Source organism: Grus americana, chromosome 4 (genome assembly GCF_028858705.1).
Source record: "Grus americana isolate bGruAme1 chromosome 4, bGruAme1.mat, whole genome shotgun sequence".
In the NCBI taxonomy this organism is placed as follows: domain Eukaryota; kingdom Metazoa; phylum Chordata; class Aves; order Gruiformes; family Gruidae; genus Grus; species Grus americana.
The window spans coordinates 80,247,791-80,272,799 of record NC_072855.1 but is presented as its reverse complement, the minus strand read 5'-3'; the positions used below and the strand labels follow the sequence as shown (position 1 = coordinate 80,272,799).

The window sequence follows — 25,009 nt, the reverse complement described above, 5'->3', positions numbered from 1 at the left end:
TCAATGGGACAGTGGTCAAATGAGGAAAGAACTTGTTAACAACTCTCTTATCTCAGCGTTTTGCCCCTGCTTTTCGGCTGACTTGTCGGGTAGGTAGGACACGAATAGCAGCGGCGTTTCCGTTCCGATGCCCGGGACAGCTCTGCGCACCGGCGGCCGCATTGGTTGTGCAGTGTCTCAATGGGGTTGTGCTTTCCGTCCGATCCAGCTTGTCCTCCTGGGTGCCTGGAGTGTGACAGCGACAGCCTGTGCCACCTCTGCGACAGCACCACGTTTCTGAAGAATAAGATCTGCGTTTCCGCCTGTGGCCGGGGTTTCTATGGCAATACGTGGACCAGAGAGTGTGAAGAAGGTGAGCGTCTCTCGCGATAAAGCACCCGAGCTGCCAGCAGATTTTAAGGCCAGGAGTAGGTGTTCCTTCAGTGGCATTTTTGGAATTCAGTTTTGTGCAGCTTCGAGTCGACTGGTAGAAGTTGGCAGCTATTTTCCTCCAGCTTTTTTGTCTCGTAAAATGTGCACGGAGGTGGTTTGCTAAGCGAAGGTACCTGGTTAGGCATGGAGGCACGTCTTGCCGCTCGCAGCATCGTTTATCGTCAGTGTAAAACAAATGAAAAAAATCTCTTGGGGGAAATCCCTTACTAAATCAACTGTGGCACTTGGTTATCTTTGTTCTAAACGAAGCCTCTCAAAATCATAGTGGGGATCGGGATGGATTGCAGTTCTTCTTGGGGTAGCGGTTGTCCACCCAGGTCAGTAATGAAGAGGGCGTTACGAGGGTCTGGTCCGTTATCCGAAAGATGGTAGTGACAGGCGAGATGCTAACACAGCCCGTGCCTGTAATTCATTCAGTAATACTTCTCCCTTCTTTCTTTTTAGCCGGCAAGCATCCCTTGAGCTTCCACGTGAACGGCACCCTCGCAGTAGGGATTGGCGGGGTGAAGCCCCTAGACCTCTCCTTTCTGGGTGCGCGTGACCTGGACGGTGACGCGGAAGAGCTCTGGTTCCATATGGACAGCGCTCCCTCCAACGGCAGGCTGGTGATGGCGGTGCACGGCAAAGAGGTGCAGCTGAGCAAAGGCGACCGCTTCAGCTGCAAGGACGTGAAGGAGAAGAGGGTCCGCTTTGTGCACAGCAAAGAGAAATCCAGGTGTGACTCTGGGGAAACGTTTTTCAGAGCTCTTGCCTTTAAAAAAAACAAAAGACGTATCTTGAGAACGGGTATTTCCTTGCTCCTTGGAAACATTCGTAGACTGAAGCACACTTCTCACTGCTGCTGAATAAATTACTGATGTACTTACGCTGCACCGTCCGTAAATGATGGTGCAAAACTTCTCTATTTACGGTACAGGAGGTCACCGTGATCCAGCTACCAAACCTGTTGTGCTTTGGGGGCGCAGGAACCCGTCTCATCTTTAGGATACTCTGCTGTGGGTTTAAAACTGGCGTATTAGTCTGGCTCTTAGAACAAGTTCTTAATCCAGTCAGGAAGATGCTCGCGTGACGTCAGCGCTATGCTCTGCGGCACAGTCTGCGTTCAGCCGTTACTACTTAGCCTGTGCTGTGAGCCCTGTTAGTGTCCCGGGATAATTAGCGGTGATTAGTAGCTGGCAGCGCTCGCACTGTGCAAGCATGTTGCAAGGAAGCAGATTTTTCCTGCTGCCAGGCAATAAGCCATCCTGCCAAATTTCACACTTGATTTACATCACCATAAAGCCTTGGGACTAGACTGATCTCAGGGGAATTGTTCTACGTTTCTGCCTGTTTCTGTCGGGGGGTTCTTTGATCCGTGGTTTTCAGTAAGACTTGCAGGGCGTCCTCCTGACGCCAAGGGTTAGCTCACGCTCGCTCCACTTAGGGCACGTGTTTCTGTACCGTGCTTTCTGTTTTGTCTGCCTGGTAGTCACAGTGGAACGTCGGGGTCCCGTCTGGAGAAACATAGCCACTTCGCGCTCAGCGCCTTTGGGGTGGCACTAGTGAAAAGTAAATGGGAAGGAAAAATGCTGAAAAGTGGGAGCTTCTGGTCCGAAGCCAGCTAAACGACGTTTTTCTTTAGCAGTGACTAGCTGACATTTAGAATAGGCACTCTATCTTGGAGATGCCGTCCTATGCGGGTGGATTGTTACGTAGTGAAAGGGATTTTATTACGTGTTGTGACTGTTGTGAATCTTCAGAAAAAAATACTGTAAAAACGTAATTGGAAAAACTTGAGCTAAAGCTTCTTTCACTAAGCTAGTCGTTTTTACTGAATATAGAATATTTTTATCATTATTGAGTCCTGCAAGAGCACTTCATTAATTCATATTATCCTGTATTTTGGCTTGTTGGGGACTTGTTTAGGAAAGGACGCTTTTCCTTGAAGGTCAGCGATCGACATTCCTTCTCCCATCCTGAGGTCGTCAACATTCAAGCATTTTCAACCCAGGTAACGTGACAACGCTTGGAAACAGCCACAGAGTTTGAACTCTTTGGAGCCCTGGTTTCTTGCAAAGGTAACAAGGGAGCTGGGCAGAACTTGAGCTGGAGTTCAGGTTAGGCAGATGGGACTCGACTCGCGCTTGGTTGAGAGGCGGCCAAGAGTCATGCGGAAGAACCGGACGTGGGGCGAGTGACTGAAGAAGCTGGCCCGGGTAATTTTGCTTGTGCGGGGAATCGTAGCTGTGCAATCATAGAGCAATTATCAGCGAGGACTGAGGAGTCCCTACGGTTCGAATTGTTCTTTGGATCCGCGGATGGTCTAGTTCAGTTCACTGCAGGGCAGTCGAACGGTGATTGATCCCTGTGGTAGGATGCTTTGACAGTCAAGAGCATTTACTTAAGTGCTGTCTTCTAGGACAGCTGGGAATTCGATCAGCATGAGCTATTTAAAGCGCGTCTCTCAAACTGCTCGGCAAGTTGATGGCGCTGTCAAGTGTCCGTGCCTCTCGTATTATTGTGATTTAAAGTCTGTAGCACGACAGCGGGTAGGGGCCTCACCCCAGGGATGGCGTTACAGGCGCCGCGTTCCCGACTCCTTTTCGAGGGTGCTCTGAAAGGCGGGGAATGAAGAGGTGTGCGAGACGCACCTTAAGGGAGAGGGCTCGGCGTTTCAGAGCGGAGGGGTCGTTGGAGCCCAGCCTAGCTGCGGGTGCCAGGCTCAGCCCATCAGCAGGTCGCATCATCGCGTCCCCGCAGGCGGGCTTCGACTCCCGCTCGAGCTGCGGGTCTTGCTGGGATGCTGCTGGGAGGGCAGTGGATGCGCTGGAGCTGCCCGGGCCAGCGTCCCGCTTACTGCTGGGCGTGCTGGCAGCGAGTTCACCCTGCACTGACTTGAACGGGCTCCGGGCTTCCAAGGAGGCTTCGCAGGCTGCGCTGAGCTTCGCCCGTAGTCGAGCTGTCTAGCCGAAAGCTGGCTCAGATAGCTTTGCTTGAACTGAACTTGTTGTGGCTACTTGGCGTACTCCGGCGGCATAAAGAGACTTTAAACTGCAAATGAGATTCTCCTACTCTTAAAGCCCATCTACATCCTCGGAGGGGCGTTCAATGGCTTGATAAAACGGTAACGGGAAACCTGGCTAGCATCCGTTCTCTCTGAGTGCCGCGAGCCTGACGCAGCGTCCAACCTCGCATCGAGTCATTTAAGAAACGCATTTCTTGGAATTGTCGCGGTGGCGGATGGGTTTGCGTCTGAGGTTGCGGGCGCCGTTTTGTGCTTCACGCCGAGCGCAGCAGGAACGTAGCCAGCAGCTCAAAAACATGGTGATACCACGCTGGGGGTCTCCGGTTGAATGTACTTACTGTTTCTTATAGGAAACAGCTCCTCCTGAGATGCGTAATTTCTGTGGTTCTCTGGCAACCTAGAGACTTTGCACTGCTTGGATTTTTTCCGGATTGGGACCCTAGAGAGGTGGTAGCTTCAGAGTCGGGAATTACAATTTTTTTTTAATTGCACTTTGTTGCTTTTACTCCTTCCACTCCATGTTAGTCATTCCATAACTTCTGGCAATTAGAAGCGTTCTAGTTTGTCCTTTAGTCTAAGACAGACTGTGGATTTTGATCCCGTTGCGTGTATATTGATCCTGGCTGGTGCTGAAATCGTTGCTCCGTCTAATCTCTTGTTTGCCTCAGAAGGACATTCACCCGAGTAAGAGCTGCAGGCACTGCCCCAGAATACATAAGTGGGGTTTAATAGCAGGAATCTTGCCCGCCGATCCTTACGAACCCTGCTAAGCTGCGCGCAGGTGAGATGGCAGCAGTTAGCTCTGATGAACGCTCCCGGGGCTCTGACTTGGTCTCTGCGGGATCACCTCCCTCCTGAGGTGTAACCCGTGAGATGAGGTTTATTGGGATCGATGGAGACTGCAGGTTTAAACTTTCTTGACGACGACGAACCAGAGAACTGATTTAAACCAGCAGCGATGTGGACCCTTCATTCTAGGAGGAATAAGGCCGTGTGGAGTCTTTGCAAATAAGTAAATAACGATGCTGACCACACTCGCTTTTGCTGTCTTTGAGATGGACTTTTATCGGCTCGAGGCCAGCAAAAGCACTTCCTTCGCTGTTAGGTGATTGACTCGTTTCTACTTAGAAGCACTAACTCAAGTTCCTGCCTCTCACTTTGGCTCATTGCTGTTAGTATGCTGTGTAGGTTATTCTCCATCTCCTGCCGTTCTTCCTTGCTTCCTTTTTTCCCCCTCTCTGCAGCTCATTTTAAAACAGATAACCCTGGCACGCAGGTTGTGCGGGGTCTTATTCTCCGGCCAAAGAGATGTCAAAGTTATCAAAGCCGTAGGTTACGCCCAGGGAGAGCGTGGTGCGTCTCCGTCCCCAACCCACCCTGAGCTCATCGTTCACGTACAGAAATGTTCCGCGTCTCCAGCGGGGCCAGCCACCATACCTGTTACGTATAGACCTTCCAAAATCCTTGGGGTCCGCGGTGCCGTTGGAATTTCTGTGGCTGGTAATAAGGCAAAGCTACGTCCCTTGTCTCTTATCCGTGCAGACAGCAAAGGGAATACAGGCGCTAGCCGATAGCTACCTTGCTTTCTGTATTAAAAAAAGGGGGTTTTTGCCTTTCCTAAGCTTGCCGGGCAGGAGAGTGATTCTCTGCTGCTTAGAAACAGGAGGTTTCCAGGGACGAAGCGAGCTAATTTCCTTAACCCCACATTCTTCATTCCGGACTTCGATCGCGATCAAATGGCTAAGGTTTAGCAAACACCTAAGAGCTGCTTTTGTGTTTCAGGCCCCGTATGTGTTCAGAAATGAAGCCCTCCTCATCCGCAGAGGGGAAACCGGAGCTATAACAGAACTGTTGCTTGGCGTGAGAGACAGCGACAATCCTCAGGACGTTGCGCTGGTGGTTTTAGAGCCTCCACGGCACGGGCGGCTGATCAAACCTCCCGGAGACTCGGCTTCTGCAGTCCACGTGTTCCACCCGGACGACCTTGCCGGCGGGCTGCTGCGTTACGCTCACGATGGCTCTGACACCCGGGACGATGCAGTTCTTTTGCAAGTGAACGACGGGTACCACTTCCAGAACGTCCTGTTCCACGTTAGGATTGCTCCCAAGGTACGTGCTGTGACATAAACCCTCGCAGGCAAATAAGAAGTCCAGAGAACTGTCCCCGAGGTGTCACTAATCCAACGTGTGACCGACAGGCTGCGGTCAGGGGCGGGAGCAAGTAGCGGGTCGATTGAGTTTTGGAGGTCACCTGAATTTCGGCTTTGTGACAGGAACGGTTCGGCTCGAGCCGTGCAGCTTTGACAATTCAAAGTCCGTAATTACTTGACAAAAACGATTTTCTGGAGTTGCAGGCGTTGGAGAATGAGCGGATGGCGGGGAGAGAGGGCTGATGAGATAGGCAAAAACCGGTCTCCGGGCTGATGGGCGGCACGAAAGGACCCGCGTGAACAGCTTGGCTCATGAGGTGTAGCCCTGGTCCTTTGGTGGTGGCGGGGTCCGCCAAGGTCGGCATCTCTGCTGTTCCCTCGGCGCTGCTCCGCTGAAACCTTTCGCTCGGCACGTCTTTCTCTTCGATAACTTCCCGAAGGACAGGGCGCAGGCACCGAAATTCAGAAATTATTAAGAAGTATTTTAATTTCTCTTTCTTGCTTTTATTGCAGTTCATATTAAAAACCGGTTGGTTGTCTCTTCCGGTTTTGAACGTGAAGTGGCACTTTGGATTCAATTTTATAGAGGTTACAGCAGTAGCGTTAGAAACAGCGGTGCTTTTCCGTTTGTTGATGAAACAGACCCCAGCCCAACGCTTCCTGAAATACGTACGGTATGAAATACGTGGTACGTGCGGTAAAGCTGCCGAAGTGCCTGCAAGCATTTCAGTTCTGGTATTGTGCTGTTGTAATAAAACAGAAGGAAAAGAGGCTGAAAATATCCTTATCCCTTAATTAACGCGAGAGAGTAATGAAAAACAGAGCTGTCGGCGAAGTCCGCTGTTTGCAGTCTTTTTATGGATGGATCTGAGAATTACACAGTCTTTGAGGGCCTCCGCTCCCTGAAAAGGCGTCAGGAGGAGATGATGTCACCCCTCGTCGTCCCCGTTGCCGCTCTGTTAGATCTCTTTCACAGCAACTCGGGCGCGACCATTTTAAGTAAGGTTTACAAGCAGAACGTGCCTCCGTGTAGTTAGCACAAGGAAGGATTGCTCCCGCTCGGACCCCGCGGGTGCTCCTAACGCAATCAATGATAATTAGTGACGTGCCTCACGCATCAGCCTGGGAATGACAAAGGGGTTGCTTTCAGGGCTGGTGCTGAGTTATTAGACTCCTGGAATACGAGCAGCCCTGCCTGTGGTTTCTTTGCCTGCGTCAGATCCGACTGTGAAAATGCTTGGACACCACCCTGGCTTGTTTGTAACGGGTTTTTTTGGTTTTGGTTTTTTTTTTGCTATCGATTAAGCACGTTCTTGTAAATGCCGGCGAGGGTGAATTGCTGAGTATAGTTTCTTTTATTAGCCGATTTTGCGCTCCCTCGTTTCTCGTTATCTTTCCGAGTGTCTCTGCGCAGCTCTTGGCTACAGAGAAGAACGAAGGTGGGGACGGAGGTGAGAGCGGAGCAGCTTTTAGTACAAGGGTAGAGCTGGCGGATACCCAGCTCCTGCCTCATCCTAATTAGCGTCGTTGTGGAGTAGCCTTGGGAGCTGAAATGCGTGCGGGGTTTGCTTCTGAAAAGGTGCTGTTGAGACCCACACGTAAAGACTCTTTATTTCTTTTTTCCCCCCCCCTCTTGGTTTACATCCAAAGATTGCTAAAGAGCCCGGTAGGACCCTGGCCGGAGGTGCGGGAGCTCGAGGTGCGAGTTTTGACCCACGTTACTTAGCTGAGTACGCAGAGCTCGTTATAACGTGCTGCTGGATGGTTTTATATAGTAAGTCCTGGTGTGAAAGGATGTTTCTGGGGTTCCTATTCAATGGGCTCCCACTGCGTAATTCTCAGACATTAATCCATTGGAGCGCTGCGGTGAGAGCGTGAAAACAAACAAAGGACAGCATAACCTTCCAAATATTACGAATTAGAGGGGTTTATTTCTTCGCAGCAAGTGTGCCTTGTTTTCTGCAAGGTGCTTTTTTTAGTCCCTTCGGTTGCTGACCGCCTGCTTTTCCCCAGTCGCCCCATCCGAACGCTTCGTCTGACCTGCTGCGCTCTCAACAGCTGCCCTCTATTTTGAGAGCTCTTAATAGCGATTTGCGCTGCCGTGTATTTTTGTTGACGTTCTCTAACGATTACAGCTTCTGCGAAGTTAGTTGGAGACCTGCCGGTGCTTTGTTTTTGGCAGAGCACCGCCAGCGGTGCTCCCATGGGGACTGAGGAGCCCATGCCCTAGAAAATACGGCGGCAGGTTCTGCACCGTAAGTCAGAGGAGGTCAGACCAACCCACGCGTGATCTGCCCGTTGCCGACGGGATATGGCAGCCTTTCCTTTCTGAGAATCTAGGGCCAGTGCAGGAAAAAGACAAAAGATGTTTATTTTGGGGGTGTGTTGGATCCCTAGAGGAGATCCAGCTAAGTGTGGTCTCCAAAATATTTGCAAGGCATTGCATCTTGCCCTGCCTGGGAGCAGGTAACCGAAGCCTGGACCAGGGAGCGTGTTAGCATCCCCGGGCTCCCCGAAAAAACTTTTCCTGCGCGGTGAATTTGTTGGCAGAGTTTGCTATCTGTGTGCTCAGGTGTCAGTGACAGGAAAAAAACAAGTAAAAATCTAACGTGATTCTAGCTGTTTTGTTGAAGACAGGGTGAGCGCTCAGATCAGGCAATAGCTTGTCGCTAAATATATTTTTTAAAAAGGTTGCCAAGCAAAAAGAGCTGCCTCGTGACCGTGTTCTTATTAACAGGCAGGATCGCAGCACCAAAGCCACGTGGAAATGGTACGACAAAATGCCAGACTGGCTTACCGTGGCCAGTGAAGGACCGTTCGATCGTTTAATTACCGAAACGCCGAAGGGTTCCGTATTTATAGCAGAACCACAACCTTGTGTTGAATTAACATTCACTTTAGAAATATTTTATTTGCAAACAGTGCGTTTTGCCTGTCATTCTTGGAAATGTGGCTAGTCTCTCTTTCTTCTCCTTACACCTTAAATCCAGGGACATTTCTGACCTTTTTACTTTGTTTTCTGCTCCAGCGTGATGCTTTGCTAGGCCAATATGTGTCAAGACGTGATCGAATCGATAAGGTCAGAGGAAAGTTATCATCTATTTTGGCAGGGTTCTCTTGGCTGGCACAGGGTCTGGTTTTCTCCTTCACTCTTTTTTTAAAAAAAAATAAAAATATAGCAACCGTTGTGCTGGGAGACTCTTGACCTAAGACAGCCTAAGATCACACGGCGTTTCAGAATTAGCACGGTGCAAAATAAGCGTAGTAGGAATTAAGTGGGCGAAAGTTGCGCAGCGGAGATGTCAAAACGGAGATGGGAAACCATCCCTGAATGTGATTCTTTTTCACAAACACCTTTGTAGCTCTCTGTCGCGGATTCAGAAGAACGTAGCAATGAGTCGTTTATCCGTTCTTGGGGTGACACGTGATTACGTAGCGTAGGAAGTGACGAGGAAGGTGGTCGCTTATATGGAGCAGTCAGGATTCGTGACAGGCAGTTGCAAGGTGATTCTGCAGAAATCACGTTTACAGCAGCTGGGCTTACAGGAAAGAACCATGGCACGGACAAGGCGACGGGGATTTTGGTGGCCTGTCCAACAGAGCATGGGTTAACGAAGTAATTTAGAGCCAAAAAGGCTAAAGTAATCCTCGAATGCCAGAGTATATGAAAACGGTAGTGAAACCATTACTGCATCCAGACCTGACATCCGCGTTTCAAGAAGCTTGAACGAACATTGCGTAAGTATTCATTGGGCAAAAGAGCCGCAGGAATGATTTGAAAGTTAGAAAACCCACCGAGTAGCAAAAGGCTTTGAGGGATGCTCAGGCAGACTTCAGTGTTACAGAAGTGGTTAAGAGATGACTTGACCGTGGGTGTAAGTCCCCACCCGGAGAGAAGATATTTGATCTAAAAGGCTTTGTACAAGTACGTTCGAACTGCGCAAAAAAAAGTGACGTGGATCTGGTGCAGTAGTTACTAAGTGAAACCTGTGAAATCCTAATTTCTGGATGTTAAACTGCTTCTCTTCAAGGGAAGGACGGAAAACTGTCGTAGTTCGTGTTTCTGCCAAAATCCGTCATTAGCATTTGCATCCCCTTAAGTTCAGTTTTCCCCCGTCTTGTAGAAAAGCATGAGGTTGGTCTTCAACCTGGGTTTGCTCACGGAGAGGTGCTAACAGTTAATAGATGTGTGGAAAGATAACGGAGGAGCCACAGAGGGGTACTTTTGAATGGGTAAGAGGCTGTTGTTCTCTGATTACCCTTGAAAAGCGTGTATTTTTAGAAATAAAAGGAAGAGGGGTGAGAGAAAATGTGGATCCAATCAAACTAGTATAGTAGGCTTGGATACTTCTCTTCAGATGTTGGGAGTAGTGAGTTTTCCGCTGTGCCCTGGAGAGAAATTCTGTGGAGACGTGTCAAAAGTCAAGCGGAGAGAGAACGAGGATGGTGGAAAAAGACAAAATTACGGAGGGGGACTGAGGTCAGAAGGTTTAATGTCAGCAACAGGAACTTAGAAACCGTGGAGGACGAGGTCAAGTTCTACAGGGTGAGAACCGGGTCCCAGGGGTATAGGTGAAGGATGCACAACCCTTTCCTGAAGCAGACGACCAGGGTTGAACGCATAAGAGATTCCAAAATATTCTGCTTGATCCTTTTCACTTGAAAATCTCTTTCCATCGGTTAAGCCTGTTTCTGCTGTCCCCCTGCATGCAGAACGACGGAAGCCCTCAGCTGGTGACCAATTCCCTGGTCTGGGTGCCCCAGGGAGGCATGCTCCAGATCTCCAGGACAATTCTGCACGCCGAGCTACCCGGTGCCCGTGACTCCGAGATAACCTACACCATCGTCAAGGACCAGCCAAGGCATGGTAAATATCTCTGGAGTTTTGTTGTCAAAAAGCAGCAGCTCTAAGGTGTTGCTTTTTCACCCCGCGTGCCCCAAAGTGTCCAGAAACAGGAAAGCGGTGAATTCTTGTCTCCAAATGCCTTTTGAGAGGCTCCGATCTCGTCTCTCGGAGTAACGGCTTTCACAAGCAACGCCACGCGTAGGACCGCAGCTCATCGAGTATCTCCCGGACCCAGGCCAGGGAGGGCTGTGGGAGGTACTGGGGATTTGTGGCTGAGCTGCAAACTGAGAGGAACCGGATGGAAAAGAGAAGACGTCCTATGCGGAGGGAAAGGAAGTACGGACAGGAAAGAAAAAAGTTGTTTTCCCGCTCAGCGTCACCGTTTTCTTCGCTAGAACCATATCTTCAAATAATGTATTTTGCACTTCTGTGAAATGATATCGTTGCTTTTAATTTGCTGAGCCGGATAAAATTAGAGGTTCCCTTTAGCAACATCAGTGCTGGGTTTTTTGCCTTTTGCTGTAAGGAGAGGCCGGTTTCCGTAACAGCTGCCGGTACCTGATGGAAACAGGGATTATGTTCTTTTTGCAATTTAGAGGAGAAGTAATTAATTTGTATTCCCCCTTCAGTTTTCTGCAGATGAAGGACTCTCTTCTTATTTTTAATAAGCATTTACAGGAAAACTAGAATTTTTTTTTTGTTCTCTGAGGAGCTTGTCTCCTGCTGCCTAACCCTACCCAGAATTTATGATCTTGTATTTGTATCACCATAATTATCTCTACTGTAATTAATTGCAATAACACAAATGGGTTTATAGCTGCAGGTGAGGAATCAGCAGTAGAAATCAATGATCTTCAAAATTTTATCTGAAGTGCTGTTTCACAGAAAGGGAGGAGAAAAATGAGACACAGAAATGTAGAAAATGGGTCCTGAATCAAGGGCGGGGGGGCTTATCTGCCTGTCTTAGTATTTGACTAATGGCAAAGATAGTCGTACCCGCTGAAAATATATAATTTGATTTTTAGATAGGAAAAAACCCCACTTTAGAATGAGCTACTGCATTTTGTGCGTGGACAAAGAAGGCTTCTCGCCCTTTATTTCAAGACCGTGAAGCCAAACGAGAGGGATATAACGAGGGAAGGAAGCGCTCTGTCCGCATCCCCTCCTTGTGCAGGGCTCGATTTGCCTCTGAACAGCGGGGCACCGCAGAGCCGTTGCTTTTTCGAAGGATCTCTTTACGCTGGACCTCCTGTTTTGCCCCTAGAAATAGAACCAGCGTCTTCCCCGGCTCTCCTCCCGGCACGCGGGATGCCTCGACACGGCTCCGTTACGTGGGGAAAACTCTCCCTTCTCTACGAGCGGGTATTGTTATACCCGAAGCTGCTCCGCGTGCCGTACGTTCCCGGAGGACGAAGTTTCTGAAGCCAATGAAAAGCGATGCAAGTGTGCAATCTTCTTAAAATGAGCAAGGCCGCAGTGCCTGGCGGCTCTGGAAATCCCAGCTGTACAGCCTCCACGTATAGCTCCATGTAGATTTCCGTAAATTGCCCGAGCGCGCGCGCGCGGGTTGTACGTGCCTGCGCGTAACCTACCAACGGGCGCTTTTCTACTTCAGGACAAACACCTTTCAAATGAAAAATGGTAATGGGAAACTATAGGAGTAAGCATCACGGACTTGTCCCTTCTGACCGCCTTAAATATTAATTTATAAGGCGGCACAGGGACGTGCAGCTTGCTTAAAGCAGCTACATGTTGTAATTGTTCCTTCTCTAACTTTGGGAGGGACAACCAGCTTGCTAACTCCTCTGGGGGTGGGATTAGCATCTTTGGAAATCACAGGAAAGATTAAGGTGGTGAACTCCCGCGAGCGAAAGCGTAAGATTGGGAACGTAATTAGGGCGCCGATAAGGGAATGTTAGCGTAGAGCGTGAGGATAAAATGGAAGTGTGATATTTCAGCTTGCTGAATCGGTTTTTTTATTACTCCGCCTGCTTGAGGGTGGTTTTGGGAAATGAACTGGGAGAGCTTACGCTGGATGTTTTGCATAGCAGAATGATTAATGCTGTAAGGAGAGTTGAAGCCATTTATAATATATGTGGCTTCTGAATTAGTAGCCATGAGGGATACTTTCAAAGACTTGTAGAAAAGCACAATACATAACGAACAAGCTATTTAAAGAGCAGCTAAATTATATATAGTCAGGAATAGTGAAGATAGGGAACCGTATAATTTTTTCCCAGATTACACGTTAATTCCAAAACAAGTAAATTACATTGTAAAATAGAAAAACACGCCATTTATTTCGATACTATAGCTCTCTGTCAGGTTTTACTTTCCTTTATGTGCGCGGTTGGGAAAAACGTTCACCTCAGTGAAATTAATGACCCGGGTTTTGATACCCTTCTCTTGGCGAGCGGAGTGATTTTATTGAAGCCTGCCGAAGACGAGTAGCGACATCAAAATCCAACGCTTGCAGGCGTCTGTGAGGAAAGCTGATGGCCGGTGGGACACGGCCTCATCCTGCTCTTCTCCGTCATACTGCAGTGGTGCCGGGGATGTTTCGGTCCAGCTCAGAATCTATTTTTAATACCGAAAATCAGAAATAAGCTGGATGTTAGAGAGACGAACGCTACGTACTCTTTGGAGTAAGAGCTACAAACGAGCGCCTACAGGCTGCGTATACAGCCTGCGATACACAGCTCCTTTACTATTTCTCCTTTTCAGCTGAAGGTTTCTGTTCAGCCAAGCCGGCTGAGTATACTTTTTGGCGTAATAAGGCCCCAAAAGAGCTGGAAAAGAGCTGACCTTGACAAAATTAGTAGGCCGTGTTCTGATACTTCAGTTGTGCCCTTGAGGGGAAGATGGACGGTCCGCTGCAGTGCTTTTTCACCCTGACGGCGTCTCTCTCCTGTCCCTCCGCAGGAGCTCCAGAGAGTGAGGCACGTCCTTCCCCTCTGTTTTTCCGCTCGGTTTATCAAACGGGCACGTTTCAAGGTTGAAATGGGCTGGTCAACGGGCAGAACGACATTTTGGGAGTTTAAAGTTGCCGATCCCGTTCGTTACTTGACCGTGTATTTCTTCTGCGTACTTGCACGAGTTACTCGATGTGCCCTGTGCCAAACCTGGAGAGCACATTTCCCACTGTCAGTGGGACGTTGGAAGGCCCATGAGTTGGGTTTTAGGAGCTCTGCTGCTGTTTCTGTTAGCCACACTAGATTGGGAAAAAAAACCAAACCCTAAGATTGGGTGGACGTTTGTCTCGGATGCGGGTTAGTTGGTGAAAAGGCCCCTATTCCTCCTTGTTTTCTCACGCGTCGTGCGCTGGCTGCTCATCTTTGCTTTTTCCCAGGGGAAGTGGTGCTTCTGGTCCCGATGCCGGCAGATGGCCCAGCAGACTCCTGGCAGCTTCTGCCCGACGGAAGAGCAGCCTCACCTACAACCTCCTTCACCCAGCAGGACATCAACGACGGCGTTGTGTGGTACAGGCACTCTGGATCTGAAGTAGAGAGTGACTCCTTCCAATTCCAGGTACTCCTCAGCGTATTCACGGGGCGCGCAGCGGTTCCGCTGGCATTTTTCTCTGAGCTTACTCAGTCTGCCGTTCCCTCTACCTTGTGACCCGAACTTTTAATAGACACGCATACGCGAATAAATGCACGCACGCAAATGTGTGCGTAAATGTATATTTGTGTTTATATACAGAGTTACGCGTACGTAGCGCGTGTTGCTTGCCTCTAGGTGAAGATGCTCCTGTGTCGGGGTGGATGCAACCCATCGTTGCGCTCGTGGGAGACTCTTACTCGTGCCCAAGAGAGTTTTTGCTGCGCGCGGATCCCCAGGTTTATATCTGTGGCAGCGGAGCCAGCCAGCCACCCGCAACGCTGAGCCACGCGCAATGGCGTTAACCTTCTGGATGTCAAATCACGGGCCGTGCTGCAGACCTGGAGAAAATTACCCTTCAAGTAGTGTCTTGACATTGAAGCTGTTAAATTTGACAGCTGGCCTGATTTTCTGTGGAACGATTCCATCCCAGGGAGGAAAGGGTTTTGTAGGAAAGCAATGGCGTTGTCCTGGCGCCCGCTAGCTTGTCTGAGCGGGAAAGCTCTCTGAGATCCAGAGTCCCCAGAGCGAAGGGGCGAACACATCTGCACTTCCAGCTTCCACGGGCTGAAACCAGCAGGCTTGTAACATCCCGTCAGCGTGACGCAGCGTGTCCAGAGGCTGATTCTTGCTGTGACGGTGATCCCTTCTCCGCTGGCCTTTTGCCTGTTGGGTAGGATTGCCCCTCGGGGACACCCTGCCGATGTGCTTGGGCTTGCTTTTGGGCAAGAAGTAGGAATAGGAAATGGGTTTTTTTGCCTGGCAGTCCTTAGGAGAGGTTAACAGAGAAGGTAACCTGCTGCCTCCTTTCCACCGCCCTTCTCTGAGATGCGGGTGGTCCCAGGGGACGAGGGAGAAGCGGGGAGGTGGCTTCCCGAGGCCACGCGCTTGGCTGTCCCGCGGCTCCTCCAGCTGGGGCCGAACCTGCACGAGCAGCCCCCGACAGAGCGCTCCTGGCCACGCTCTGCTGGGGCAGGTCCGGCCATCGGGGAGAGCGCTGCCCCGTGCCGGCTGCGCGCCTGCACCTCGCGCCCCGGCTGCAGGAGGTTTGAGCCCTTGATACTGCAAATGCATCGCCCTCTCATAAAACCTGTAATATTTACTCCAAGTGCCTTTTTTTAAATTATTCTGCAAGCCCCACAACCAAGCAACCCTCCTACCTTCTGCAGTCCCCCGCAGCTAATAATTTCATTTTTTGCTATAGAGTACCGCTTCTTGCAAACAGACGAAACGGCGCAGATACCCCCCAGCAGATGTAATGCTAAAATAAATCCCACCTCCCCGCAGGCTGAACAGCCGTCGAGTTCCTCAGACAGGTCCTCGCTGTTTGCTTGGAAGGTTTAACAGCCTCCCATAATACTAAGCCTACGTGAACGCTTGCGCGCGGTATTTGTTACATCTGGTTTACAAGTCTGAAGCTATTACTGTAGCACCGGAGAGGCAATTAAGGTAATTTCTAAAGTAATTAACATAAGTGATAATGAGGAATTTGTGAGCGTCAGCGTTGAACGAGCTAATCTTTAGCTTAATTGCTACATTCTTCTTACGGAGCATGCATTTTGCACGAGGGAAATGTTTGGGGTTGGTATCTCGGAGCGGTAGCAGCAATCGTACGGAGAACCCTACTGAGAAAGGGAAACCACGACTGCCTGCGTCACATCAGGAGACCACGGCGCATCCCTCTGAGTCTCCATCCGTGGATTCGGGACATCTCAGAAAGGGCCCGCGCGTTGCTTTCATCAGTGTTTTGGCAATTACCATTCGGATGACAGCAAACGGCCGAAATAGTTTCAACCAGTTCAGCACAGCACGCGGTTTTAGGCGGTTTGTTGAAATTAAGCTTGCGCTGAAGTCCGTCCGTGCTCGCAAAGCGCTCTGGTGAATTCGAGCGCGGATTTCCATCCCTGCTGAAAGATAAAGCCGAGCCTAGCAAAGAAGGGCGCTGTACTTGGTTGGGTGGCTCGCCTTATCTCAGGATTCTGTGAATATTTGCAGGCTTATCTCTAGGGGCTGGCTTTGGTCCTTTGAATTTTTACGGGTTGAATATTTTTTGCTTTGTACGTCGTTACCGCAGGTTTGTTATTGGGAGGTTATAGATATCGCGGACTTCGCTTTGGTGTTATAGCGGCGTAGGGAAAATCTTTATGGGTGTCCGTGAAACGCGAGCGCAGCCCGCCTCGGCAAGGTGTTGGGATCGCGGGGAGTCGCTGCCAAGGCAGTGCCATTATTAAAAGACCGGTTATTTTCACCTTGTCAGCACCACCGATGGTCATTTCGAGGGCGGGAGGAAGGTTTACAAACCCATTATTTTTTCTGTTCCTGCGATGAAATGTCCCGCTAAGCTGTACGGCCGGTTGGAGTAAAATTCAACGAAACTGTGGCAGTGGCTGGGGGAAGTGGGAATGAACAGCAGGAGGGAGCTCTCTTTCTAGATGTTAATAAAGAGGAAACAAGTTCTAGCTTGTACAGGCAATAACGGAGAAACTGGTTGCTATTTAAAGGCCTCAGTTCCCATCAGCTGCCCCTCCTGTGTGCTTTGGGTTGGTATCTGCGGGAAAGGGGTGTCTTCGCCTTCCCAGGCCAGGAGGAGAGGAGATGGAAGGTATGAAACTGGTCTAGAAATGCAGCGGTGTCCTCTCTCAGGTATCCAGTCGTGTGATCTTTCCTTCCCAGGTGTCCAGCTCTGCCAGTCCGCAAACCAGCTTGAAAAGCCACATGTTCAACGTTGCCGTTCTCCCGCAGACGCCCAGAGCGCCTCAGCTTTCCCTCGGCTCCTCTTTGCACATGGCTGTAAGTGTGAACGCGCGCCGCTGACCGGCGGTCTCTAGGAGAGTAAAGCGAGAGGGAGGAAAAAAAAACAACCCATAAAAAGTTGAAAAACTTGATATTAAAAGTGATGACTGCATAGACTGGAAGGGAGAGGGAGGGAGAAAAAGAAAAAAAAAAAAAAATTTAACGTGGTTTTTTAATGGAATTGTTAGCGTTTTGAAAACACCTTTTCCCGAGAAGCCATTAGGAATGGCAAGAGTGGAAAACTGTGGGTCAGAGAGACTGCAAGGAATAGATCCTGCCAGTAATTCCACTGTAAACTTCATTTATCAGAACTGCAGCCCACCCCCATTAGAAAGTTTTCATCCATCATTCTGACATCAGGAACGCAGACTATAACGCACGTGGGACGCATTCAGACGAGCCCTCTGTATCTGCATCCGAGGGACGGAATTACCTTCCCTTTCAGCATCACCTCTGGGAACGCCCGTTCTGATGCGAGCCGTCTCTCTAATGTTGGTATTTCCCCGACTGCGTTAATTGAAAAGCTGACCTCCAAGTTTCAAGTTGGTTTTGTGAGCTCTCCAGGTTGGGTGCATGCCTTCTCCGTGTGTCCCCATCACACGTGTGGGTGAAGTCCAGCTTTCCCCCCTACTTGTCCTGCTCTCTCTTGTTCTTTGGTTCTGCGGGGAGGGATCCCGCGTGCACGAGCTAGCGCGGAGCTTCAGGGCTCTGCACCCAGGCCACCCGTTGGGATGCGCAGAGAGCCGGGACCCAAGAGGAAGGGAGTTTGATGTAGACGTCGCCTTGGCCTCTGAGCTTCGTTGTGGTCTGTGGGGCTCTCAGAGGGGGAGCAGGATCGTAATCCCCTGAGCAGCGGTCCTGAGCTGAGGGAGGGAGGGCAGGCAGGGGTGAGAACCGGCAAGGAACATGGACGGAGCCGATGCCAACCCTTCCGGCAGGAGCTGCCCGCGGGGAGAGGGAGAGCTGGGTCTACGATCTCGAACGTAGCGTGCAGTCATCTTTGGCGTCCCTCCTTCCTGATGATTTCTTCAGAGCGTGCGAGGCGCCGGCAGTACGCTCAGCATCGCCAAACAGAACTCCTGCGCCCTTGGGCGCTCCCTGACAGACCAAAGCACGTGGAGAGTCCCACGCGGCGCAGGAGAGCAGATGGAGCAGGCCTCCCAGGGGCAAAGGACTTCTAAGCCACCACAGCCTGCCAGCCATGGGACCGGGAAAGACCAAAGGAAGCGGTGGGAGAGGGATTAGTGAAAAGTCCGTGACACGACGGCCTTGTCAGGATATAAAATAGCGGTGACCTTTCACGGGCCGTAATAAAACATGCTCAAACTGCTACTTGGAGCAATAGCCAGCAATGCATCTTTCTGCTCTTGACTTTTTGTTGTTGTCATTATTGACAAAATTGATGGGAGAGATGTCTGGCTGAGCCGTGCAGTGCTGAATTTTATAGCTAATTACACACCACAAAATTCAATAGTGCCATAAAATACGTTTTACTGAGGGGCACCTCGCAACCTGCGAGTCCTACCTCTGGGAGAGACAAATAGGCCTTGGAGGCAGCTGTGAAGCAACCATAACCTTAAATCTTTCCATCGTAAAATTGCGCTGCCTTGCATCAACGTGATTGAGTTCTGTTCATCCGTCTTCAAACTCCGTCGGAATTAGACCGGCTTCTTGCCTGAAGAGCAAGCACAAAATGTTAAGTCTTCCCGTACCTCTAGCCTTGTCTTTGAGTGTCCTGCTGAGAAAGGTCACAGAAGGTTTGGTGGTTAAACTGGGCAGACGTATGTACTGGTGTTTTTCCTTCAGTCAAGTTGCCCGGTTCCCCCGTATCTTAACAGGAGCCTGAGCTTGGCTCTAGCCGAATACAAACCGAGGTTGGGTTTGGGAAGAAGACAGTTTTGTGAGCGTATGAAGAGGTGCTCCTCCCCTCCCTCCCTCCTCCCGCTCCCCCAAAGGGCCCCCACCGTTAATTTTCAGCCCGCCCTTTCTATACAGAGCTGTATGCAGCAGTGCTGGTAGCACAAAGAAACTCCGTGGCTCTTGGTTCCCGTTAGATATGTGACGCTTGCGCGTCTCGGAAGGACCGACGGGGTTTTATTTACCGCTTCACAACAGTCATTCGCAGGCTGTGGTTTCTCCTCTGATGTGTTTTGGGTGAAAAACACTGGAAGGAGATGAACCGGGGGTTGGGTGGCATTTGGGGTGTGCTGAGCTGCACAGGAAACCGCGCCACGGCGGTGTCCAGGCCAACGTCCCGTCTGCGACCCACGGGCAGCAGAACGGGGCGCGGGTTCGACTGGGTGGCCCGACAGACGTGCGACCAGCACGGTTCAGTGGGCTGCACTCGACGTGGCCGGTGGAAACCTGCAATTTGTTCCTGAACCTCATCGTTTTGTGTTCCAAAGCAGATGAATTAATTGCCCGTATCCTTAATTTAGCTTGTTCTCTCCGTATTTTGTTCGTGATTATGAAATGAGCTGGATGCTTTTCTTACCCAGCTGAACTATTTAATTCAGCGACTTCTCGTAGCTGTTAATTCCGCAGGATTAAGGTTCACGAACACATGCAAGTTAACTGCCTTTATGCAATTAAGCCTGTTTGTGCAGCACGGTAATTCCTGTAACACGCCGCCCGCCTTTGGCTAATGGTAATCTTGTAATGGAAGGATCAGAACATTTTTAGACAGATTTAAAAAAAAAAAACCAAGAGAGAAAGCTTTGGAGCTTTGCTTCCCCTATGTTCCAGTGGAAATGGCGGAGTCATTTTCAGGGTTCCTTTTCAAAGCAAATCCAGTCCAGCCCCATCAGGCTATACCAGAAAAATACACAGGCAATGAATTATATCTTCATCCAGGGAGTTTTTGATCACATTAGATTTTCCTGTATCTCTTCTTAGATGCTGTAGGTCAAAAAAAGAAACTACCTGTGAGCGTGGAGGCTGTGCCATCTGCAGGGGAGGACAGGGTGCGCTGAAAACACCCCCGCTTTCCTGGGCAGCCTGAAAGTGGGCGTAAGCTCGTAGTTTTATGAAGGAGGCGGCGTTTGTCTCTTGTTCATCGGTTTATAAGCCCCTGCTGAACCAGTTTGAGAGACGTGGTAAAGGTTCAGCCCATCCATCCCTTGCCAGTTTTAGATCTAAGAACTGGACCTTTAAATTCAGAGACTCCCTTAGATTTAACGACAGCAAAAGCAAACTCTCGTTCAATGCATTTTTTGGGGTGAATCTTCCCATGTCTCTGGCCTTGATGCTCATGGTCTCATGTGTTTATTGAGGTGCTGGAGGACCGTGTGACAGTGATTGAGCCCCATCACCTCTCCTTTGTAGACCCGGAGCTTCCCAGTGAGAAAATCCTGTTCAACGTGACTGTCCCTCTCCCTCCCGGCCAAGGCAAGTGTACCTGTTCGGAACTTGGCAGCTTGCTGCCAAATTAATTGCCGCGCTTCCTGAGCACGTCTTGCTTTTTCCCTCGGAGTAGCATTCCGCGGAGGCACCCGTTAATCTGTTCGGCCTCCTTCGTTAGCTTTTAAACGCCTTGTTTCTTAACCCGATTTCTTTGGCTTGTTTAGGAGTAAGCCGCAGAGCTCGGAGGGTTTTCTTATTGTTGTCTGGAATGTATTGAATGTTGTAGCCCATGGCTTTCTGCTTTCCACCTCTCTGGGGAGAGGTATTTGAAGAAATGGCTAAGTGAGGAATCACTGTTTAATTTGTCGTGACCCAAGAACCCATCCTCGATGCAGTAACAGCCATCCGACTCCTTCAGGAACCACCGCAGGTGTAAAAAGAAGCACCTGGGGCGGGGGGAGAAAAAGAAGCTATGGCCTTTGGTATCTTGTTTTAAAAGTAAGATGGATTCCTCTTGTTAACACTGAGCTCTCTGCCTCCACAGGCATCGTGGAGCACAGAGACTGGCCTCTCTCCCCCGTCAGGCATTTCACCCAAGCAGATATAAACCACGGCAAGATTGCGTATCGCCCGCCGACTGCGGCTCCTCACTTGGGAGAGATCATCGCGTTCTCCTTTGCGGGTAAGGAACCCAGCGTTCGTTGTAGCGCCGTGTCGGACTGGTAGAGGTAGCAGGGACTGCTGCTCTTCCTCCGGTCCTGGAGTGACTTGGTGGTTACGTCCACGCTCGCGAGGACACGAGGCTCGAATGATAGAAAAAGGAATCTGCCTCGGAGGAGCCTAGCAAGAGTTCACCGTTTCTTGCGACTTCCACAAGATTTCCCGCTGTGGTTTGGTTTAGCAACGTTCAGTGAGTTACGGGGAAACGGCGGCGTTCGCCGCAGCGTTAGCGTGGGCGGCGCTGGTGCTGGGTGCTGCGCTGGGCAAACTGCTGATCTGCTGCTGCCTGGTTAGGAACTGGTTTTCCCTCTGCCGTGCTTGAGATCTTTGCTGCGCTGAGGGTTTAGTCCTTGAGATTGAGCCTAGAACCGATGAACTGAATCAATTTAGCCAGCAAATCAGAAGATTTCTACCATCAGAGGAGAAACAGTCTGGAGCAGGAGGTAGAGGGGCAAAAATAGGACAAACGTCAGGCGTGGTTGGCCAGTTGATGCGCAGGATTGCGTGGTGAAGCGGCGGTACGTGGTAGATGCAGTTCTCTGCGTCGCCATGCCTTCCGCTGACATCAAGAGGGGTTTCACAGTCTGGAGGAGGGAGCAGCACGTGCTCTCTCGCTACCTGGAGCGAAGGCGAGGAAAGAGATCTTTCCTCGGTGAGGAAGGACTCCAGGCTGGTTGAATGTCAGCGCTTGCTTTCTCCAAAAGTTGTTTAAATCCACCTCGGTACGAGCTTTCCTGTCCTGACCGCGATTCCTCTGTGCTTGTGTTTGTCCCGTCAGGTCTCCCAGAGTCGGTGAACTTCCGATTCACAGGTATGTGAAGCTTTTGCTCTTTCCTGGCCAAAGCAGTTTTTATCCTTGTGCCCTTCGTGTTGCCCGTTCATTCCTTGGAGTTGAGTTAGGGGCCAACAGAAACGCTCTCGGCAGGCGTGAATTGTCCGTAGACGAAGGTGTAGGTTGACAAGGTGGGAGAGAAGTCGGCGGTGTGGGGTGGTGATTTTGTACAGAAGGGTGAATTTCCCAGGTGTGAGTCCCTGAAAACGCATCCCTACACTCAGGCGTGTTTTTTTGTCCGTGTCTAGTGTCGGATGGAGAACACACCACCCCGGAGATGGTGTTTGTCATTCATTTGCTCTCCGCGGAGCAGCAGCCTCCGGTCTTCCAGATCACAGCTCCGTTCCTGGAGGTCAGCCAGGGGGGCAAAGCCACCATTGGTGAGTAGGGTGCAAGCGATGGGGTGCAGAGCTCGGCCCGAGGCACGGTCTGTACGGCCAGGAGGCCACGTGGATGGAGCAGGGGAGAGTTTTGGCCTCACCTCTAGCCGTTTAGCTAAGGAGCTGTGGTTGTGCAGGCGCGGCAGCAACGGCTGAGAAAACCGTGCAGTTGGTGCCTCAGAAAAGTGCCCGGGGATGTGGCGGTGCTCTTCCAGCGTCCGGCAGGTCCGTTCGTTGGCCGAGGCAGGGGAGAGCAGGATCAGGGACCCGCTGCTCCTCGGCTTTTTCCCCTTTAGGCTGCTCTGCAGTTGCTGAAGCGTTGGGTGGTGGTGTGATCTGGTACACCGGGTTGTTTGGGATAAGCCACTCTCTGCTCGTGTCAGGAGGTTCTCTGGGGATTTTGTAGATACCCCCCTGCTACACCAACATCTCGCGCGTAAGCCGAGGGTTCGCATAGCTGTCGTTTGGGAGCCGTACTGGCAATAAGTTCTCTGCTACAGCCTCTGCTCTGAGCGTCATCAGGGGACTAATTAATTATTTCCATGAAACCAGCAAGCTCTTGGCCCAGGGCAGCTCCAGAATTATTTTACTTTTCACCTGCTGACCGAATTGCAGTTTTTTGACTCCACGCACAAGAGCGCATCACAAAACCTAAGGAATATTCCTGGCGCAGCGTCTGAGGATGCTGAAGCCATGCTCTCTTGTCCCCGGCACAGGGATCCAGTTAGCCGTGAGCGACACAGATACCGCCCCCGAGGGTCTTTTCTTTGAGCTGGTGAAACCTCCCCGTCACGGCGTTGTGCTCAAGTACGGCGCAGGCGTGCAGGAGCGCGTGAGAGCAGGTGAGTTGAGCAGAAGTCTTCCTCAGCGCAGGAGAAGAGGGGTCAGCGTGTGCCTGTCCGCCTAGCTGGTTCACTTGACCGGGAGGAGACAGATGCCTCTGGCAGATACGGCTGCGTCCGTAAGAGAGTGAATTTTCTGCCTGGAAGCGTGTGACCGCAGGAGGGAGCGCGTCAAAGACGTTTTCCCAGTTGTGGTTTAGTTCCCGGCTGACTCAGTGCGTTGCCGGCACCACGTAGGTGCGGGCTCCTTGCCAGCCGCTCCGCTGTGATGCCTTTAACCAGCTCTTTCCTTTTGGTTTACACGGTAAGTTGTATCTGAAGGCATTTCGTGAAGGAACGTAACGAACGTTTCTCCTGAAGCCTATGGAAACCTGTCGTGGTCCCAACGGTCAAAAGCTCCTGTGGAGTTTTACTGTGGATTTGGGTGGCAGGGGTTTCCAGTGTGCCATCAGGTGGACAAATATTATCCGTAGGAGAGTAGTGGAAGCAGAAGACAGAAGCTTTTTTCCTAGCTGTGACAGGCACGAGCTTACAAAGCAGCTGGGAACAAAAGGAGCATCCGTGCGTTCCCAGAGGATCATAAAGAGTCGCTGTGCCTGTGAAACGGTGAAGGTTACAGCTTTTCCGCTGCCTTGCGTACATACCCGCTCCTTAACGAATGCCTTCATGACTCACGTCCCTGTAAGGGTGGCATTAAAGGCCAGTTTAGTACATGACTAAGTCTTTTTAGTAAATTGGGGCCTCGGGCCGTTTGACTTGGATTGGTGCTCTGAACAGAGGGTTTCTGATGAGTGCATCTTCTTTTTTGGGAAGGCGACACCTTCACCTACGAGGACGTCACCCGAAATGCTCTGCAGTACGTGCACGATGGTTCGGCGGCGGCAGAGGACGGCATGGAAATCTCCGTCACCGACGGCGTCACCGCAGTGACCACGGTGCTGAGGGTGGAAGTGGCCCTGCTGGATAACGACGGTCCGCAGCTGGCCCCGGGCTGCCTGCTGGCAGTCACGGTGGCTAGTCAAAGCTCCGTGACTCTCTCTCGGTTGCACCTCGCTTATGTTGTAAGCTTTCATCTATTTCTGAAGGCGGTGACCGCTGCTGGCCTCCCTTTCCTGATCCCCCCGCAGACCCTTCGCTGCACGCACCTCTCTGCTCTCGGCGTGGATTCTTGGCAGAGAGCTCGAGGTTTCAGCGTGGCCTGGCTTTGGCTGCCAAAAAGGGGATAATCGACTCTTTCATCCCACAGGGGTTTAAGGCTGTCCCTCTTGGACTGAAACGGAGGTGAACTGCCAGGCTAAACATGAGAACTGTTTTAATCCCAGGTTTTTTCTATCAAACAAACTTGCTCATAAAGCGCATGGATTTGCTAAGTGATAATCCCTTGAACGTTTCAGCCCCCGCATCCCCCTTCCAGAATTGCCTGGTTCTTTTTCTGGATGTATTTGATACAAGTCTGGGGTCTGTCCCGTTCTCCTCTTGAGGAGGAGGGCTGACAGGGGAGCTGCTCAGGTTCAATCTGAGTAAGAGAACAGTTTGGGAAAAGAAGATTTAATTCCTGACCCGTATGCTGAGGATATGATGGTTTCCGCTTTGGGTCTTATCTTTCAGGCAACCAGCAAAAACTTTTAGAAGAAAGATGACATCTGAGTTGTGATATCATAGAGATGGTTGTACTTAATGTAGTTTAAAAGAGCCAAAATCAGCTTTCGGTTTAATGTGAATCTGCCTTTTGCAGCATTGCTCCACATGAAACTTTGTTTTACTAAGAACTGAGCTTGGCTCTGTGTCTCTGAAGCACGGGTGGGCAACAGTTTCTGCCTCTGCCAGCCGTCGGCCGGATTTTGGCTCACTTCATCTGGAGTCAGGAAAAGCACGTTACCTAAATGGTCCAGTCCAGTAGAAGCGTCGAGTAATCCAAACCCCAAAATACCAGGTTTAGGTCTGGGAGATTGTGCGGGTGTGATACAAGGACACAAGCAAAACCTCTCTGAGCTGAGAGGAAATGAAAATCCGTGTTGTGGTAGATTCTGAGAGCGCCAACCCGATCGACTCTCGTCTCACTGATAGA

At 50.6% G+C, this 25,009-nt stretch overlaps 1 protein-coding gene across 15 annotated transcripts in view; it reads left to right on the top strand.

Moving 5' to 3' along the window:
- FRAS1 (Fraser extracellular matrix complex subunit 1) overlaps nt 1-25,009 on the top strand; it is a 160,563-nt gene that overhangs the window by 104,910 nt on the left and 30,644 nt on the right. For all 15 annotated transcript variants that reach the window (XR_008576881.1, XR_008576882.1, XR_008576885.1 and 12 more), the window contains 13 exons: nt 209-352; nt 877-1,147; nt 2,338-2,422; nt 5,219-5,545; nt 10,300-10,453; nt 13,782-13,960; nt 16,706-16,822; nt 20,098-20,212; nt 20,712-20,849; nt 21,666-21,698; nt 21,968-22,099; nt 22,816-22,941; nt 23,755-24,002. Coding sequence is in view for 8 of the 15 variants with exons in the window: in XM_054824195.1 (XP_054680170.1) it covers nt 209-352; nt 877-1,147; nt 2,338-2,422; nt 5,219-5,545; nt 10,300-10,453; nt 13,782-13,960; nt 16,706-16,822; nt 20,098-20,212; nt 20,712-20,849; nt 21,666-21,698; nt 21,968-22,099; nt 22,816-22,941; nt 23,755-24,002 (2,069 nt within the window). In the remaining 7 variants the exon portion in view is untranslated. The remainder of the gene's footprint in view (nt 1-208; nt 353-876; nt 1,148-2,337; nt 2,423-5,218; nt 5,546-10,299; nt 10,454-13,781; nt 13,961-16,705; nt 16,823-20,097; nt 20,213-20,711; nt 20,850-21,665; nt 21,699-21,967; nt 22,100-22,815; nt 22,942-23,754; nt 24,003-25,009) is intronic.